The following is an 18,457-nucleotide window of genomic DNA, read 5'->3' as shown; positions in this document are numbered from 1 at the left end:
CAGCTAGCAGATCATAAAATTGCCCTTTAAAATACATCTTCTTTCTGATAACATGAACCTTGCTGGTCCTGGGCTATATCCCAGTAGTTTATAGGGCCTGGAGCCTCCTACCAAGAAACAGATATTTCAAGTGCACAACCATCTTGCTATCATTTTAGTGTCTGATTCTTTCACATCCTGTTTCTATTCAATTCTGATAGCTGCCCAGGACAGTCCAACCACAATCCTCCTCAGCTGCTGATCATGCTTCACGCGCAACCAACATCACACAGATAAAACGCAGTAGCTAAACTCATTAGCCAATACCTAAAACAGCGATGAAATGTCACCATCAGGGTCAGTACAAGTGACCTGTCTTCACTGGCTGTATTATTCTATATATATTCAGGCTACCTGCTTTCCAACACACATTTAAACCCGTCAGTTTTTATTAACTATAACAGCTACTTTTTTTTCTTCTTTAAAGTTGTCTTTTTTATTTTTTTTTTAATGTTGCTTTTATCAGGAGTACAGAACCCTGATTCTAAGTTGAATTGAGCTGACTTAAAGTGACCAAAAAACCCCTCTCTGGCTAGAAATATCAATATAAATACTTTTGAAGTTAGAATCGCACTATTTGTGTACAGACAACAGCCAACCATCTTCCTCCTGGAAAGTGCACAGCAGTATCTAGAAAGGAGACCTATTAAATGTTTCCAGTTACAGGGTCAAAAATGTCAACTCACATTGCAGCTATAACTAGGATATAAACTGTTTTCTGATTCTGAGATTGAACCCTGCCATTCATAGCAAGCTGAGAAACAAAAGACACACACATGTACCTCAGTGCATACACACACCCCCAGTTCCATAAGTATACACATATGTATTTAAAAAAATATGTATAAATGGCACTTACTAGATCAGCTGGTGTATGACTGATCTATGGCAATCAAATAAGAAACAACATGAGCTGGGGTTAGTTCTTACATAGTTTTATTACAGACTTGCAAACTCTCAGCTGCACTGAGTTGAAGCCTGCCATGTTCCCTTCAAGATCCCTCCCAAATTACACACCAGGACAGCAGTTCACCTCTGCCAGGCTCACAAAAGAGACAAGTGGTGGAGAGAACCAGGAAGGGGGCACATACCCTGTTGCTGCCTGCCAGAGAGAGCTGGAGGAGTACTTCACATGCCTGGCAGGCATAAGCAAAGGGAATCATTCAGTCCTGTTAGCTGACCACACAGCAGGTCAGGTATTGCTGCAAGTAAATGCTTGCCTGTGGGGCAGGCATTTGTAGCCCAGGCCCTGAGGGATGGAGGTGCACAGGGGAGCCAGCCTGGAATGGGAACATAAGGTAACAGAGGCAAGAGAGACTAGAAGATAAGCAGGAAAGATGGGGGGCAGGGAAGAGAAGGGAGAAATACAGTGACAGTAAAATATATCAAACAAATCAAAGAACGGAGAGAACACAAAAAAATCAGTGAGGACAAGTATCTCTCCTATCTGGCTACTTCAGAGCTGAAAACAAAACCCCAAACCAAACAGTATTGAGGGACTGAAAACTAGAAAAATAAGGGAGTAGAGAAACCTTTGGTGCAGAGGGAAACATAACAGCAGAAACCAGAGTGCTTGAGTACTGAGGGGGGCTTCTGCCACCTCTCAAGAGTGGCATTAGGCATGAATTCCCACACTAACATCTACATCTGACTGGAAAACACAAGAGCTCAAGTTTTAATGGCCTTGTACTCCTGTAATGTTTCCAAATCTTCTAGATTACACCTATTTCCAGCTGGAGAAGCCCAGGCAAACTGGCATGTGGTATTTATACAGAAGGGAGGAGGAAGTAGAAGAGGAGAATCCTTGTGAAACAGGGTTGCCACACCCAGGCACACACCCGCTTCCACACTTCTCCCTATGGTTTGGCCACCAGCTGGGAAACAAACTAAGCTACAAGTTCTTTACTCTTTACTTCCTTCCTCCTGCTGCAATCCACCAGTACAAGACAAAGCAATGTTAGTCTTGAATCAGAGATCGGTGCAAATGATGAGCCTTCCCTCCCTTTTTTTTGATACGATTTAGCTGCTACAAAGTCAGGGGCATCCTCAACATAGCAAGTACTGCAGAGTGCTTATAGAGGGGCAGCTAGATTATAGCAATCATCTGAAAAGGGGAAGAGAACATCTTGAGATGAGTGCAAGCCTGCCAATGCCAAGATATTTGTTGTTGCCTTATCAGCAGATCAGCTGATGATACAGCAGTTGTAACTGCCAGCTGTTCCTTTAACAAAGATGCTCACGAGTGCAGCATATAAATAGAACAGTGGTCTCCAGTACTCACCTGCAGCCTTCAGCAGCAATGGAACTCTCACATGGAGAACAAGGGCCACTTACAGTCTTCATGGTGCTCCCCTCGTGCTCTCCAGGTGTTTGAGGTTACAGTTGCATTCCCCAAATTTACAGCATCTACCAGCTAATGTTATCCTGGGAGTAAGTTGAAGACACGTCTGGGATCCAAATGAACATCACTAAATCAAACAATTCCCTAATTATAGGGGCTACACAAAAAAGAATTTAATGACCTTGTTACATTATCGTATTAAAAAGAACACAGCCTTTCCCAACAGGAATGAAAGCTACTTATGAAATCAGTCTGCCTATTATTTCAATGGAGACTGCCCTTGAAGGCTGCCAGTGGGCTAATGACAGCCACTGCCCTCTGCACCTCCCCCTGGGGAAGCTGTCAAAACTAAGCAATGCAGAGGTGAAGCTGTATGGAGGCCTTCGGGACATGGATGGGCTCTCCTAGCTGACACCCCCAAGCACCAAGTCCTCTTGTCCTGTTAGATGAAGCAGAAGCAAATCCATTGCCTGTGTAAATTGTCCCCGAGGTGAAGGTGGGAGAGTAGAGCGGACCCTTCTCGATACCGCTCCATTCACACTGCTGCCTACTGAGCCAGTGACAGCTACGCTGTTCACATGCACATTTACAGTCAATTAATATCGCACATGACTTAGGAACTGCTGCTCTGACTTGGACGTAAAGAACCAGAATGGAGACAAAGGAGATAATGTTCTTCTGGTCCTGCTCAGACTCAGTCATCAAATTTTAGACAATATTGCCATTAAAAAAATGAGAAATAAATTTGTAGCTTCCCTCAGACTCACAGAAAGTAAGACCCTCTGTTTTTCAAATATCTGTGATTGTAAAGTTAAGTGTGGACAGTGGAAAGAGGAGTGTTGAAGATACCAGACCAATTAAATGCTGATTTTTAAAAAGAGGAAGAGGTAAAGGACTCAGTACACCTTAAAAAATGTTAAAAAAAGCAGTGAAAAGAGAGAAGAGTTCACTTAGCAAGTAATCACTGACAGCAAGGGCCTAACATAACATTTTGCCTGGGCCATTTCTAACCAGGAGTGATGCATGGGTGGCTACTTCCTTCACTACAGCTGCTGAGTCTTGCCCTGTAATTATAAGAGCAAAGAATTTTCTACAAATTGATAAACCGCAGTACATTAGAGCAAATGGTTTTAAAGGGGTAATACACAGGGATAGGAGATACTGGCAAGCAGACAGAACAATTTTCTCTGGGTTGAGAAAGTGACCTTGGTGGACAGGCACAGCCACAGCCTCCATACTTTGCCAACAGTTGCCTTATATGTGCTTTATGTGTGGTACTTGGCACTATATTTGGATGCAAAGAGAACATGCTATGCATTGTGCATCTACAGCTTGAGAGGACAGCGAACATCAGAGCTGATGAACAATACCAATATATATTTCACAACCATCATACCAAAAAAGGCATACTGTAATGCTTTCAAATAATTTTTAAAAGTGCTATGAAAGATTCTGATAGATGTGCACTAGTGATGTTATGAAAAGGGGAAGAGGAGGGACAGGGAATAGGAGGACTTTGGGTGCAGCACATCTCTCTGTTCTTGTGCTGACCGCTGCTTTGCTCCTCAAAGCTGCCTCTAGGAGAAGGAGGCCACCCTCTAAATTGCTGGTTCGGTGTGAAAGCAAGGAGACCTGCAGCACTGAGACCATTGTCACTCTCACACCCAGTATCAGCTGAGCAGCTGGACACCTGGCAGCTTAACCACCACCCAAAGCACAGGGAGGGCTTTTAAGGAAGAGGGACCCTCCTAGCTGCAGGCACATTAAGGGCATGTTATAAACTGGATTCCTGCATAGCTCTGCAACTCTCAGAACTGCAGTATTGACGTGGTATCCAGTAATGCCCAGCGGTTGCTTCCTCATCTCAACAGCAGCTGTGTTTTCTGCAAGAGGAATGGTAACTAAAAATAATCTGGCTTTGACTTCCTCTTTCTAACACTCTTTTAAAAAGATTTTTTATTCTCCCAGAAACAGCAAGGAGAATGTAACAGACAAAACCAGAATGTCACCTGCACAAAGAGAACAGCAGCATTAGAAAGCTCAGAGACACCAAAAAAAAAAAATTGTTACGTTCTGAGCAACATCCTCCAAATTCCCTTTCACACTTGCAGTGAGCTTTCTGTTAGGCCTCTACTTGTATGAACCAGTTAGAGGTGCTGATCAAAAGGGGAATACAATCTGGATGTTGCTGAATGCAATTCATTTGCTCATTAAAACATATTAAAAGAAAGAACAGTGCTCAGTAATCACCAAATGTGCTCTCATGGCTGCACAGTGGAGATTTTTACTCCCTCATGGAATAAATATGTTTTACTTCTGTGTCATCCATAGTTCTACAAAATGTGTCAATCCCACACCAAACATGCAAATGGAGAAAAAGAGAATATTCAGTTCATCCTTCAGTAACATAGCGCTATATATTCTCCTCCAACAATAATTCTACAAATACAGGGCTGGTAGGCACCTCCAGACTGCTACATGCAGCTGCTTCACATGATCCTTTTCATAAATGCATGTAATTCTGTATTACAATATTTAGGAGTTTCATGTATAATTTTTCAATTGCAGCCTGTAATTAGCCTTATACAGACTGTACCTGAAAACTCCCCAAGGCAGGGATGATGCTCTCTATTTGAACCTAGTCTTCCTGAAGATCCCTAGTCCCAGTAGGTGTCTCTGGACACTACAAAACTATAAATAAAATCATAAGCAGAATTCAGACTGTGACTTACAAACCTGCTGCTAACAGACCAATACCTGAAGTGAGCACAGTACAAGGGACAGAAAGAGAAATGGTGAATACATCCCTGTCTCCAGTCATGTGTCTCAAATTCCAAATGTGTTGTACAATGTAAAGGTTAGAAAGTATACAAGAAAGCATGCTGCTGTATATAGTTTGTGTATTATACCATATACCATGAGCTTTACCTACAGCATAGCTATTAACATAGCTTTATCCCTTCTCAAATCTCAACACCAGAAACCATAAGCAACTCTCCTAGCACTGTAGCATCAAAAGCCACCTCGCACTTGGCCAAGTCAGAAGTGAAGGCAGGGCCACCACCTAGGCAGGAGATTACAGCAGCTTCTCCTTCCTCTCCCTGAATCCTGTCCCCACTTGGCAGAAAGCACCACCCTCTTACCTTCTCCCTTCTCAGCTGCACCCGCTCACCATTTCCTCCCATACGATTTCCACTTTCACCATACTCTCCTGCTTATTTCTTACTTCCTGGTTCCTTTCCTCAGCCTCACTGATGCAACCCTCACATCCCAATTTCAGGCATCATCACAAAGCTCTGTGGGCCAGAGAAGATGGTAAGCCCAGAGAATGCTTAGCACCATCCGTGGGCTATCTCCCAGGCATGCTGGGGAAATCACCCTGCTGTACCAGGGCCAGCACAGCACCTCTCCACCACTGACAGCTCTAGAAAAGGATAAGAGAAATACAGATGTTGCTGGTGAACTGTGACCGGGGCTTCTCCTTTAGCAATATATAACACTAGATAAGAAAAAGCAAAAATAATGAAATCTTTAAATATGTTGGTAGGTGGTGTTAAAAGTAATCACAAGAACATAGAATATTAAGTAGGTTTTGGTACCTTTTTAATAGGAAAATGGAGAAAAACAGGAGCTCAAATATACCACAACAAAGAAACAGAGAAAGTAAAAGATCTGTAAACTGAATCCAAACATAAGCAATGCTTTATTGGGATATAGCAAGCAACCTATCAAATAGGGAACTGGTACAAACAGATTGAACAAGACTCTCTTTTAACAGAGATATATGGTGACGAGACAGCTTCTTTCAGTTTTTAAAACAACTATTCAAACCATTAAGTAAAGCATTAAAAAAAAAAAATCAACCATTACAACACCAATGACAGACAATATTAAAAATGTGCAGAATTTTACTCTTTTTACAAATTTCTGCATAATGTTAGAAAAAAGTTATCATAAATTAAAAAGGAATAAAATGAAGCTCTTTTTTTTTGCAAAGCAACACAAACTTTTAAAAACCAACTATACTTTACATAGAACTACTATTAAAAACAGGTGAAAACAAGCTGAAAATTTAAAGGACAGCAAAAAATACACAACCCAGTCTCACCTGTCAGCAACGCCTTCTGCTATCGAAGGGGTTATGTTAGTTGTATGTACAGCTTTAAACATTGCAGCATACCACGAGTAAACCTTAATAAGGTCAAAATAGGACCCTCTGCAAAAAAGGGTGAGTTGGCAAGTGTTAGTCCCATCCTAAAATTATAAGTAGCAATAATTTTAGTAGGTCTTTAATGTAAACCAAAACCTACTTTAATTGGTTTCTCTCTCCCAAAGATGAATGTAAACTTTATTTGAGTTAGGGGGTTTTTTTGGTATTTTAATTCATGAAACCAAGAACATGTCTGGCTCAAAAATGAGAATGACATACCTCCCTTTTGTTCTGGACACAGTAATGTAGCTATCTCAACATGCTCATTGACACTTCCTAAAAGAGAAAATCATTATGTACTATGTAAAAAATACACACCACCTCTCTCAGTTCAGACTCAGTATATAGTATATTGCCAACTCTATCCAATAGGATATATACTGTAATTTGGTTTAAATTCTTAATAGATATATTCTCTCTTTACAAAGTTCCATCACATGAAACCAAATTGCTTATTTATTGTTTGAGGCACAACATGACCCCAATTAGACAATTCGCTATAAAGAGTTGTTCTTTAGATGTTGTGTCTGTAGAGGTTTTACGTGATATTCATAGATTTTCAGCGCAGGCCCCAGTTTTAATGAAAGTCCAGTCAGTACATCATTTCTTGTCATCAACAGTAATGATTTGCCATCAATTTCCTATAAGAAGAATTAAAGAATTGATAAAGACAAATATACAAATCTAACAGATGAGAACAGTCATGCAACAAATGGAAGACTACTACAGAGGATCAATGAGAAAATAAATAGTAGTCTTTATTTTCCTGAAACTATGTTTATAGCTGCTAAATTCTGCTGTCTGCTTTTCAAGTGCTCACCTGTGCCGACTACGGCATAAATACTATTTAGTCAAGCACAAAACCCAAATAAGCCTGATTTCAAAATCTCCACCTTGTAAATATGTTTCAGATTAATAGGTACATGTGCAGATTGCCTAGTTATCAGCCATTAAGGGAAGGATACTCTTAAAAAGAAGGCTTATGAAGTGCATTTCTGAAAAATTACCATTGACAGTGATATACAAGTTTGGACTAGTATCTACTAATAACTTCCAGTGCCTTCTTTAAAGGGCCAGCCTTCCCATGTGTCTGAGGGCGGGGTGGGGCACAGCAAACAAACTAAAACAACCCCCCTCCTGCAATCAGAAATTTTAGAAGGGCCTAACTGTGGAGCTCAACACTCTGAGGGAACTTCTCTTCCTCCACTTACAACGGAAGAGGCTAAAACCAGCAACAGGTCTCAACAACCTCTACTTGTTCCTGCTTAAAATTCCCACTTTAAAATCACAGGTATGCTTGGGGTTTTTTTTCTCTCAAAGTTTGGCTTTCTGACCTACTTAGATTAGAAATCTTGCAGGCTTTGGGATCTTTTCCCACCTCAAAACCTTATTGTATGTTTGAAAACTACCTGATTTTTCAAAGGTCAAAATGGAAGAGAAAGAATCCACATCTCTCAACTCCCATCTCCATTTTAGACATGGGACCATCCTTTTCTTTACACATACCTACAGTTCAACCACACTGCACTATTCAGGAAACAGGAGCTATAGCTACACAACAATGCATTGACTGGTGTCTTGCAACACAGCCAGACTTCCCAAGGTCATCATAGCCCAAAGAAGTACATAGCCTTATGGCATTCTCCTGCACTGGACTTCACTCTGCTGTTGCATTCTTTTTTACTTTTAATTAAAAATTTAAAAAACAGTATTACATGTTGAATTTGTTATCAATAGCCAACAACCAGCATAAATGCTAGCTTATATTGTTGTTGTCCATGATAATGTTGCCAAAATTTTGTATTTTTATAAATATTATAAACATCACACATAAGTTTATCCCACTGCAGCATCTTCCTTAGAAATATTAAATGTTGTCTTGGAAATGTCAGAGATCCCATCCTTGATTACAGCTCAATGTGAAAAGAGGAAGGCTTACATTAAAGTTCAGCATGAAGTTGTCCAGACTGATCTCTCTTTTGATTTGATAAAGTTTATAAATACAAAATATATGGACAAACACAACATAGTCCAGGATCAGCTGAAAGCAGAATTTCTTTAAAATCTCCCCAAGAGATACGACTGCTAATTCCTCACAGGAATGCAATGTAACAGTATTTCTAAAAGAAAAAGTTTCCAATAACTTTTTACTCAGTTATAGCAGGTGCATCTTTCCAATTACTGTTGAGAATGTTAATGGTTAAAACCAGTTTCTATCCTCTCTTTTCCATTTGTCACAATTCTTTCTGTGGGAATTTTGAGACCAGTGATTATTTTGTTCATTGCTATGACTGATCTGAAGTTGCCTTTTCTGCTGCTGTTCAACAATGCTATGGAGGAAGAACAGCCTCCAGCTTGGGAGGATCCAAATGAAGTGAATCCAGTACCTGGAACAGGAGAAACTCCAAGAATAGGAAGAAAGCATCTATTCCTTTCCCTTCTCCTTCCACAGTGTTTCCTGTGGATTCTAGAAATGTTGGTAACTACTAAGGCTTTCACTGAATAGAAAATTGATTCTCTAAACATATCCGGGTAGAAGTGAGCGATTACGTATTCAGAATTCAAGTGGTTTATATCTTTGTGTGTATTGTAAGCTTTACCTCTTCCACTTGTTTTTAGTTTTCCACTTAAACCTGCTTCTGTAGATTTGTCGTAGTCATTCTGTTTTTTGGCACCAGGTAAGATTTTGAACGCTTTGGTGACTTCTCTGAATTTCTTCTCTGTGTCTCCTCTATTTTCTGGATTTTTTTCAGGATGCAACTTCCATGTATGCCTTTTTAATGTCATCTGCAGAGGCACCCCTCTGCACAACTAGAGGCAATAGTAATTTTCCACTGTGCCAGGATGACCCCAGCAGCAATAGCATACTGTCTTCGGCAAATTACCAGAGGACCAGTTAAGCCTCAAGTTCTCCCAGCACTCCCTCTCCAAGTCACTGAGGACTGCAAGGTTTTACAGTACAGCTAACATGAAAGCATGTCAGCCAGCATGCTTCTCCATGCCATGGCTCTGCTAGAAAGCAGCAGTGGACACAAGCTAGCATCAAATCCCAGTTTCCCTTCTGGTAAGGCATTGCAGTGAGGCCAGCAAACTACAATTGGGTTACTTGGGCTTATCTGGCTATCGCAATACTAATGGTTAAGAAGCCACACGAGCAATAATAAAGGTCAGGCATAGCGCTATCACGTCTCGAGACACAGCAAACAGCTTCAGTCTTTGAGTGAGCCACAGCCCCCCTGCTCCTGAGGCTCCCAGAGAAAGCTCAGCCACATACTAGCAGGCAGCAGTTCTTTGAGGCTGTTCACACCCTCATCCTGCATCTGGCCTGCCTCTCTCTTTAGTTATCCTGTGCCCCCAACTTCTTAGCTTGTCTGATTTGCTTGCTGATGTTAAGTTTTTTCATTATTGGGCAACATCTTTCAGTTGAATCTGTTTTCATCAGTGAACTCTTTTGACTTGCTGACATCAGTGGAACTCCAGGAAGGAATAAAGTATAATCATCATACAATCACCACTTCTTACTAGAACTTACAACACAGTTTTAATAAAACATTCTGCAGTCCTTAAAATGTCTTCCCATTTTCCTTAAAATGTTGTAAGAAAAATTCAGGTCTTAAAAATTCTTTGAGTCACTTGCTTTGGGTGAGTCCAGGTGTATTCAGATTCATCAAAAGAAAGTGTGGACTCAGTTACTGTTGTGTAAAAGCTGAATGTAATAATAGATCTCATGATTACATTCTCGGCTATGGATGTTTTGTACGGAAACCATTGTGGTACCCCTACTGAAGCAGTTCAGTAGAACACAATTTCCCAGTGTTGTAGGTGAAACAGAATACTTTCCTCTACCATTTACAATCTCATTCCCCTTCCAGTACATATTCAGGGCAGTAGCAGATCAAATGAATTTACGTTTCTGGGGCCCAGGGAAGCTGCAGTACAAGTGGCAGAGAAGAACAGAGATGGCCAGAGCTTCAGCTGCATGCCTGGTGACTCTATAGACAGAGGATGGCTAAGGGTTCAAAGTGAACCTGACTGCACTGCCACACCTGGAAGGTCTGGGAGATCCTGATAACAGATACCATAAGTACACAGAGTTAAAGTTAGTGGCTAGTAAACAGTGTAGAGGAAACAGAACACCACCACCAGTAAGAGGTTAAGAACAGGGCTGTTCCTGGGGCTGTTCCTGGTGCAGACAGGGAACGGACTGGCAAAGTTGGCATGGAGAACCAGGCACTTGCTGCTTCTCATGCTGCTAAGGGAATGGAGGGAGAACGAAGTGGCAATGACTTCTGCTGTGAGTGTCCGTCCCACGTCTCCTGGCCACATCCCGGTGGCAGCTGTCAGCCTTTCCCTCCAAGGCTTTGGCATAAAGTGAAGTTGGCAGGAGAATCTCAGCCACATTTCTGCCCATGGCTATCCTAGCAGAGCCTTGGCAACACATTGCTAAAAAGCAGCTTACTTCAGCTATCCTCCTGAAGCCACTTGCCCTCACTGCAGAATACTAATAAAACCTTTACACTCTACTTCTATGCTGCTCTCCATCAGGCTGTTGCAAATTGCTTTGCCAAATTTCATGAGTTAGCCTCAGCTTACTGCTGCAAGATCAGTAGTAATTACTGCAGTATTATTGACAAGCTGGCTGAGGTGCAGAGAGGTTAAGATATTTGATGAAAGTCAGAGGTATCTGTCAGTATAAGGAAAAAAACTCCCAGAGGCCACAATTACTTTTGTCTGTGTGTGGGTTTTTTAAGCCACATTTCCAGAGTTGTTGAGGAGACATGGATGCTGGTATTAAAGAATAGATACACTTAAACAATTTTTTTGCCTGTTTACCCATCTTCAAATTCTGAAAAATTAGTAGCAGCTGCAGAAAGAGCCCCTCTCTGCACCCTGCCAGAGAATTACCCAACACCAGGGTTTTCACCCCCAAGAACAAAGAGGTAAATTTAGATACTTGGTTACATTCATCAATTACAATCAGATGGGATTTCACTGTCCAGGTGCTGAAGGTCAGCAAGATTAACATGACCAACAGTAACGTAATTTCACATTAGATGTACAGTTTCCCTGCAAAGCTGCCAGTAACTCACACTACCTTGGTGCCTTGGAAGGTCAAGCCATCTATTTTGATAACTAAATACAAGTGTTGGTAACTAATTTCCTGGTAGTTGCACACAAACCTATAGACTTATCAGGGAAGGTGCTGAACTGACAATCTGGAGATGCGAGTTCCTTCTCTAGGGAACAGGTGGGCTCTAGGCCAAGTAAGCCAACTTCCCTATCCTGTCCCGCTAATACGCCTTACCAGTGGACTGATAGGTGAGTTACAAGGGGCCATATGACTGTTAAGCTCTTTGCCGATCAAATCTACCAAAAGAAGCCATCCATTAGCATCAGCAGTTACAAGGCCCAGAAATGAAGACCCAACACCTTTCTCAGACTGAGTCCTACAAACATGCTGCTCCTGTGCCTAAAAATCTTTTTCCCCTTTATTGCCAACTTGTCCTTTCCCTGTTCACTTGCACTGCCAAGTTTAATGCAACACAGCAGTTGCTTTTTCATCCTAGGTCTTCAAAAGCAACTTGCTTCTTAGGAGTCCTGGATTTTATAAATACTCATGAGTGTATTTGCACAATACACTAAGGAAGAAGGGAATTACCATTCACGTTTTAAATAACAAGACAGTGAAACTGAGTGGGTTATATAGGGAGACCGAGTCCGAGCTGGAAAATTTGTTTAGACTCCTCACCTTTGTTTTAAGCAAACTCCAAGCCATTATCCACACCTTGTAGAACAATATTATTACTCAAAGATCATAGTCCCATGGATTTTCACCCAATAACAGACTCAAATACCCTCATTAATGTGGGATTTTCACTCCCATTTAACAGCATATAACCAGGTCTATGGCAAAAATGTGCCACATGAGAAACTGGTGGCAGTCAAAAGGTGTTTCCTAACAGATTTACCTGTTCTTGAAAAGCATTGGCTTGTTCTTCAAATCCAGCTGTTCTGAAATAATTCACAACATCGGTAACAGCCCAGTCAGCAGGATCCGGAGGTCTCCCGTTCTCTACTGAACTGCAAAGTGCAAATCCAGACAAGTAATCACTAAACGTGTGCAGAGGGTCTGCTGCCTCTTTGTGCATAACCCATGTACATCCCCTCCTTCCTTGTTTCTCCAGGAAAGAGATCCTTTGACACACCTCCCCCCGCCCCAATACAGAACAGTCACTCCTGTTCTCCTCCATTTCAAAGACCTGATGCTGGGGACAACTGAGGTACCTCTCCCTTCAGAAAAGAAGAAAGTATATGAATCTTCATATCAGCCAAAGGTAATCAGTCAGGATCTTTTCCTGCAAGTGTGCTGCCTTTGCAGTTGGAGAACAAAGACTACCATGACTGAGGTACCAAATCCTTGTCTTTCAAGACTGCACCTTGTTTTCAGCTACCTAGTACTTATAAAGAATTGCAGTATGTGGATTATTCTTTTCCCAGATGAGACTGTGCTTCCTTGTAACATGGGTAGAAACTACTGGAAACCATCTTTACCTTGTAAAACAAAAAAAAGAGAGGCACCAATGATTGCACTAATTGCTCAATATAGAAAATTTCCCAAAATTGTTTTTGGGCTCATCTTTGGACAAATCTATGGACTTTTAAAATATCTATGAATCTGAGAAAACATCTGTTAAACACAATCAGAATGAATTCCTTCTGTGATTGACCTCAGGCAATTGCTTTCCACAGTAGCAAAACCAACCAAACATTCATATTACTATCCTTATCCTGCATTTCTTACTCTCAACCTGCCATCACCCTATCTCAGATAACCGTTGTGATTCTGCAATTTCTTGGTAAAAAAGACACAGTGAGCTTGATTTCCTTTCCTATAGCAATTCAGGAGGATGAAGAGCAAGACATCAAAAGAAAGAACTTCTTTAACATGTTTCTCCAACTAGAAGTCCCAAAGTTCATTCCAGACATTTTCCACTGTTCTGCGTGCTTAACCATAATGCTAATGAAGAAATATTGAAAATGTACAGATCAGGGCAGATGTCAGAATCCTGTCCATTTCAGGTTCTGAAGCTTAGAGGCAGGACTTTGATTTTTCAACAGCACCAGCTGGAAAAGAAACACAGATTATACTCTCCTGAAAGCATTTTTGTTCTGTCCTTCAAATTTTTCTTTTCCAACCGTCACTGCCTCTGCCTTGCCTAGACTTGTATGCCTTTCAGCAAAATAACTGAGTGAATCAAGGGCCAACCATTTTTCCAACCAGCCATGAAGAGAAGTGAACAGAATCACATATAATGCTTCCCATCACTGTTTCCACAACATCCCAACTTCTACAACTAGGTGAGCCCTGGGAAGGAGGACTCACAAACACAATGATTTCTGCTTCTCCCCTAACTCTTGGAATGTACCTGTCAATATGGCAACAAAATTCTGGCCCTAGGGACTCACCCTGCAACCTCAATACCACACTATATGCTGCCCTTCTAAACTTCTAAAAACTTCTAAAAGCAGTTTCTTTCACTTATCCCATGGAATATATACATATCTCAGAGCAATGAGCAAAGGGCCAGAGTTTCTTACTTTTGCTCATCAAGTAATGACTGACTTCATGAATCGCTTCACTGATTGTGATTACACAGAAAGGCAACACTCAGCAAAATTGAAAATGAGACTATCTGGCCTTATCAGAGCTGCACTTTTTTTTTTTTTTTTAATCAAAGAATGCCTTTCAATTAAGATTTTTGGTGCTGTGCACACTCTGAGGCTTAAGAAGTAAAATGTGAAAAGCACCACACAAAACCTACACATATCTGTAAAAGCAGCATTTGAAGAATTATATTTAAATCTTTGCATTTTCCCTAAGACATCGACTATCTCTTTCAATGACTCATCTTCTACTTAAAATTAGAATAAATAAACCAACCCCCAACAACTCAGTATTTAAAAAAAAACATAAAAAATCCTAAAAGGTATTGAATATAATTCTTCCTAAACAGCAAATAAAAGATTCAATCTGTAAAAATACCTCTTAACTGTATTTTGCTTACTTCCCCAAACACTTTAATTTCAAGATAAATATGGTCCCAAACCCTCCTGCCCACAATTTTTTATTTCAGCCCAGGTGCGTTAGTTCTTCACATAGCTCTTTTTTTACTGCTGGGGAACTACAACTTGGTCCAGCCTCATCCCAGGCTCAACTGCGACGACTTCAGGGGCTCTACCTTAGTCATTAACTAATCACAGGAAATAATTGCATGTTCCTGCCTCAAGGAAGAGCATCATGCTGGACCTCAAGCGGAGCCAATTTCTACAGCTACAGCTGCAGAAGACTCAAAGGCATGTGGCAGACAGTTGGAAGCTGGCTGGATTTTAACCCACCTACCCACACAGATGCCCAATTGGCTTCTAGACTTTAACAGTCTCCTCCTTGCCCTGCTGTTGCACATGGCTCTATTTTTTAGACACGAAAAGGGAATATGTAACAGCCATGGCTTAGCCACGCACTGGTTTATGCCAGACATCCTGGATGCTGTAAAATCTTAAGTAGACTGGCATTTTAGGCTTTGTAATGAGATACTAGATGCATTGATAATGAATAAAGAATAGGCTTGTCTGCTTTCCGCCACTGTCCCTGTGCCTTTATTGCCATCATGTGGTAGAAGCAGCAAGCCCTGAAAGGATATGGCTGTGAACAAACAGATTTTATCCAAGCTATTTATAACCACTTCAAGAAAGTGCCAAATACTTCTTTTGTAGATATACGCACATACATACTGTATACACTCATTTAGAAACCACAGCACCTGATCAGTTTAATTACAATCCCCATCAGTTTTAAAAAGCTACCTTCACAATTAGTAGTTGAGCTTTTATCACCTAAGCCTCAGCAGAAAATGATTAAACATAAGCTGTCCTTGCTTTGACTGCCTCCCTTCTCCTCCCACCGCAGAGTCCTCATTGTAGAAGCAAGACTGCCAACTGAAGGTGGCTTCTGAGGGACATAAAATATATAATCTATTCACAGTCACTGAATAGGAAAATGCATTTTATGTTGGTGTGGTGTAACCAGTGCCTCAAGTAAAGGGGGAGCATGCTGATTTTAATGGCTGCCATCAGATCTTTTGATGCTGTGTCATGATCAGGTGTTTTATCAGCATCCTGAAGTGACCATTATTATTATTATTAATATTACTCTAGTACCTGGGAGCCTAAGCATGTCAAATTTTATTGGAAGGCTTATGGAAAAGAGATCTGAAAGAGAAGAATGAGGTGCAGCTTTCCTGAAACATTGCAGTTTGAGAGGACAGACTAAGAACTCTCTCTAGTACCTTTCTTTCTTTTTTTAAATATATCCATATCTATGTGTATATATATATACCTATCTCAGCACGACTTCTATAACCCTAAAGCAGCCAGGCCAAATTTTTCCACACAGAACTCCACTTCTCAGATCGTAACTTCATTCAGAATTGCTAGTCCTAATCTAAGAATTGCTGACCTTTGAGGATACGGAAATGCCTCCAAAATGGTTCCTACCCCTTAGCCTGCAGTCTACCACACTAAAGAAAATTGTATAGCAGTGCACACCACGTCTCCGTCTTATTCCCACCCTAGGTCTGAAGTAAAAACCCAGCACTTTAGGGCTTCTCCAGCAAACAGCTTAAAATACCTGTTCCAGGAGAGAACTGACACCAAAGACATATGCTGCTGCTACTACTCCTCAGCTCTAGACGGCTGGGCAGTCAGCAGAAAAGGGCATATGTCTCTCTGAATGAGACAGAGAAGAGACTTCCACATAGGACACTTTTCTCCATCAGGCACTGGTTCTTCAAAAGCCACTAGCAGACAGGTGAGCAGAGGTAGAGTATTGGTTACAGTGCTACCACTTGCTTTCGTCTCTGGCTGAGGAGAAATCAATGGAGAAAGGTATACCCCTAACTTCAAGTTACTAGCATCGACATCTCTCCATTGCTGTACAGTCCTCCCACATAACACTTTTAATCAATTCAGTGCCTAAGACTCTTCTATTTTGAAGTTGAAATACAGTAAAAGTAATTGAGAACAGGGAAGGTTTGAAATGAGCAAAGATGGAGGTGCCCACCATTGCCAACCGCGTTAAGTCACAGGAAAACTACAATCAAAATCCATGTGCTGTCTACATAAACTGAACACTATGGATTCACTTACTTTTTGACATCCAGAGAGCCATTTTCCTTGTTTTCCATGTCAACAGTTAGCATGGGGAGGATAGAGGTTTCTTTTACTTCAGCAACTGATCAATAGGGGGGAAAAAAGCTGTGTTTAATCATTGGTAGTATGAAAAGAGCAGCATAATGTAACAGAAACAAGCATTCTACAGGGACACAACCATGTTTCAACCTGAGAGCAAAGGTGCTGTCAAAGGGTGCTTTCCTCAGAAGCCTGGAAAAGCTGGTAATAGCTAACGAACCAGGAAAAGTTGACCTGTGCTTCCAACACAAAAAATATGTCATGTCTGAAAATCAAGGAAAGTAATGTTACATTTGATCCTTTCTGAAACTAATAAAATTTTGATCAAACTATATATTCATACACATAGAGATTGACCTGCAATATATAGCTAGATATCAAGAGACCTTATTATGCCTTCAGTCGTCCTGCTATACAGAGGATCCAAACAGACATATGATCTTATCCCTAGAAAGGTTTTGAAATTTGTAGCCTTGTTTTACAAATGGGGAATCTGGGAAACGGATGAGCACAAAGTGACTTATACCCATCTCGCACATAAAGCTGGTAAGCAGAGTTACTCATTGATCGCCAAACTCCTGAGGCCTAAATCAGTATCTTATCTATAAGACCATCCTTCCTGCACCAGCAGAACTTCTTCTATAGGTATGGTATACTGAACTCTGAAAAGGAAAGGAGCGTACGAAGGACACAGGAAAAAAATCCAGTTTGTTTCCCTCCTCGCAGCATGCTGGAATACTTTCACCACACAGCTTTTTCCACCACTCCACGGAACATGCAGAAATGACCCGACCATTTTTTTCCCTATTCTCAAGTAAGCCATTTCTATTTCAGAGAGCACCAAAGAACTGACCAAGGACTCAGGATGCTCTTGCTGTAGCATTAATGGATGCCAGTGAAATGTCACAGAGCTCTGGGGAAGTACAGAACAGGGAAATCACGCTCTTCAGCTAAAACTTTGCAAAAATGGAGTATAGCAATTAATACTGATGTTAAAAAAGAAAAAAAGAGACCCTTTATTATACAGCTAGCAGCATGTAAAGCACCAAGAAAACAGTAACAAACTAATCGAAAAGATGCTTCTTCCTGCACCACTGACCAAATAACTCAACGCATTCCCTCAAATCACTTCGTGGTTCACCTGAGGTGACTGCAAAACGACAACCGCACCAGCCTATCTGCGGAAGGTCCCCTCGCCCCGGCCGCGCAGGAGCCGGCAGCCACACCGGGCTCGGGGCAGGGCACCTTCCACGGAGCCCACGGCCCCGCGCAGCCACCCGGTCGCCGGGGGGCTCCCCTTCCCGCCCCCGGCGTGCGAGGAGACGGCTCCGCCGGGACTGTGTGACACGCGTTCACCATTTTACAAGCATCTCCGAAACCGTTCGCCAGGCAGCACTGCACCACATTGTCATTTTTTGGCTGGGGGGGGGGGGGGGGGGGGGGGAAGTAAGACAGAAAAACCTACCTACGAGCAACTAAACCAAAGCATTGCTACAGGCTGCTCCGGAGCGGCGGAGCCCCCGGCTCCCGCCCCCCCCGCCGGCAGCGGGGCGCTCTGAGGCGGCTCAGTTTGACACCGGGCAGCAGCCCCGCCTGGCTCCCGGCCCCGCGGACCCGGG

General features: G+C 41.7%; 1 protein-coding gene across 1 annotated transcript; it reads right to left on the bottom strand.

Annotated features, from left to right (window-relative positions):
• Positions 1-6,061: 6,061 nt before the first annotated feature.
• Positions 6,062-18,381, bottom strand: SAMD13 (sterile alpha motif domain containing 13). The gene is made up of 4 exons (XM_010582569.1): positions 18,304-18,381; positions 16,797-16,881; positions 12,560-12,671; positions 6,062-7,231 (listed from the first exon to the last, which is right to left on the bottom strand). The coding sequence occupies exons 2-4, from the start codon at positions 16,847-16,849 to the stop codon at positions 7,088-7,090; spliced, it is 309 nt and encodes a 102-aa protein (XP_010580871.1). The 5' UTR covers positions 16,850-16,881; positions 18,304-18,381; the 3' UTR covers positions 6,062-7,087.
• Between the last annotated feature and the right edge of the window lie 76 nt (positions 18,382-18,457).

This window comes from Haliaeetus leucocephalus, unplaced genomic scaffold (assembly GCF_000737465.1).
Source record: "Haliaeetus leucocephalus isolate CR32 unplaced genomic scaffold, Haliaeetus_leucocephalus-4.0 Scaffold848, whole genome shotgun sequence".
NCBI classification, from domain to species: domain Eukaryota; kingdom Metazoa; phylum Chordata; class Aves; order Accipitriformes; family Accipitridae; genus Haliaeetus; species Haliaeetus leucocephalus.
Note: the sequence above shows the minus strand (reverse complement) of the source record. Positions and strands in the feature narration are given on the sequence as shown.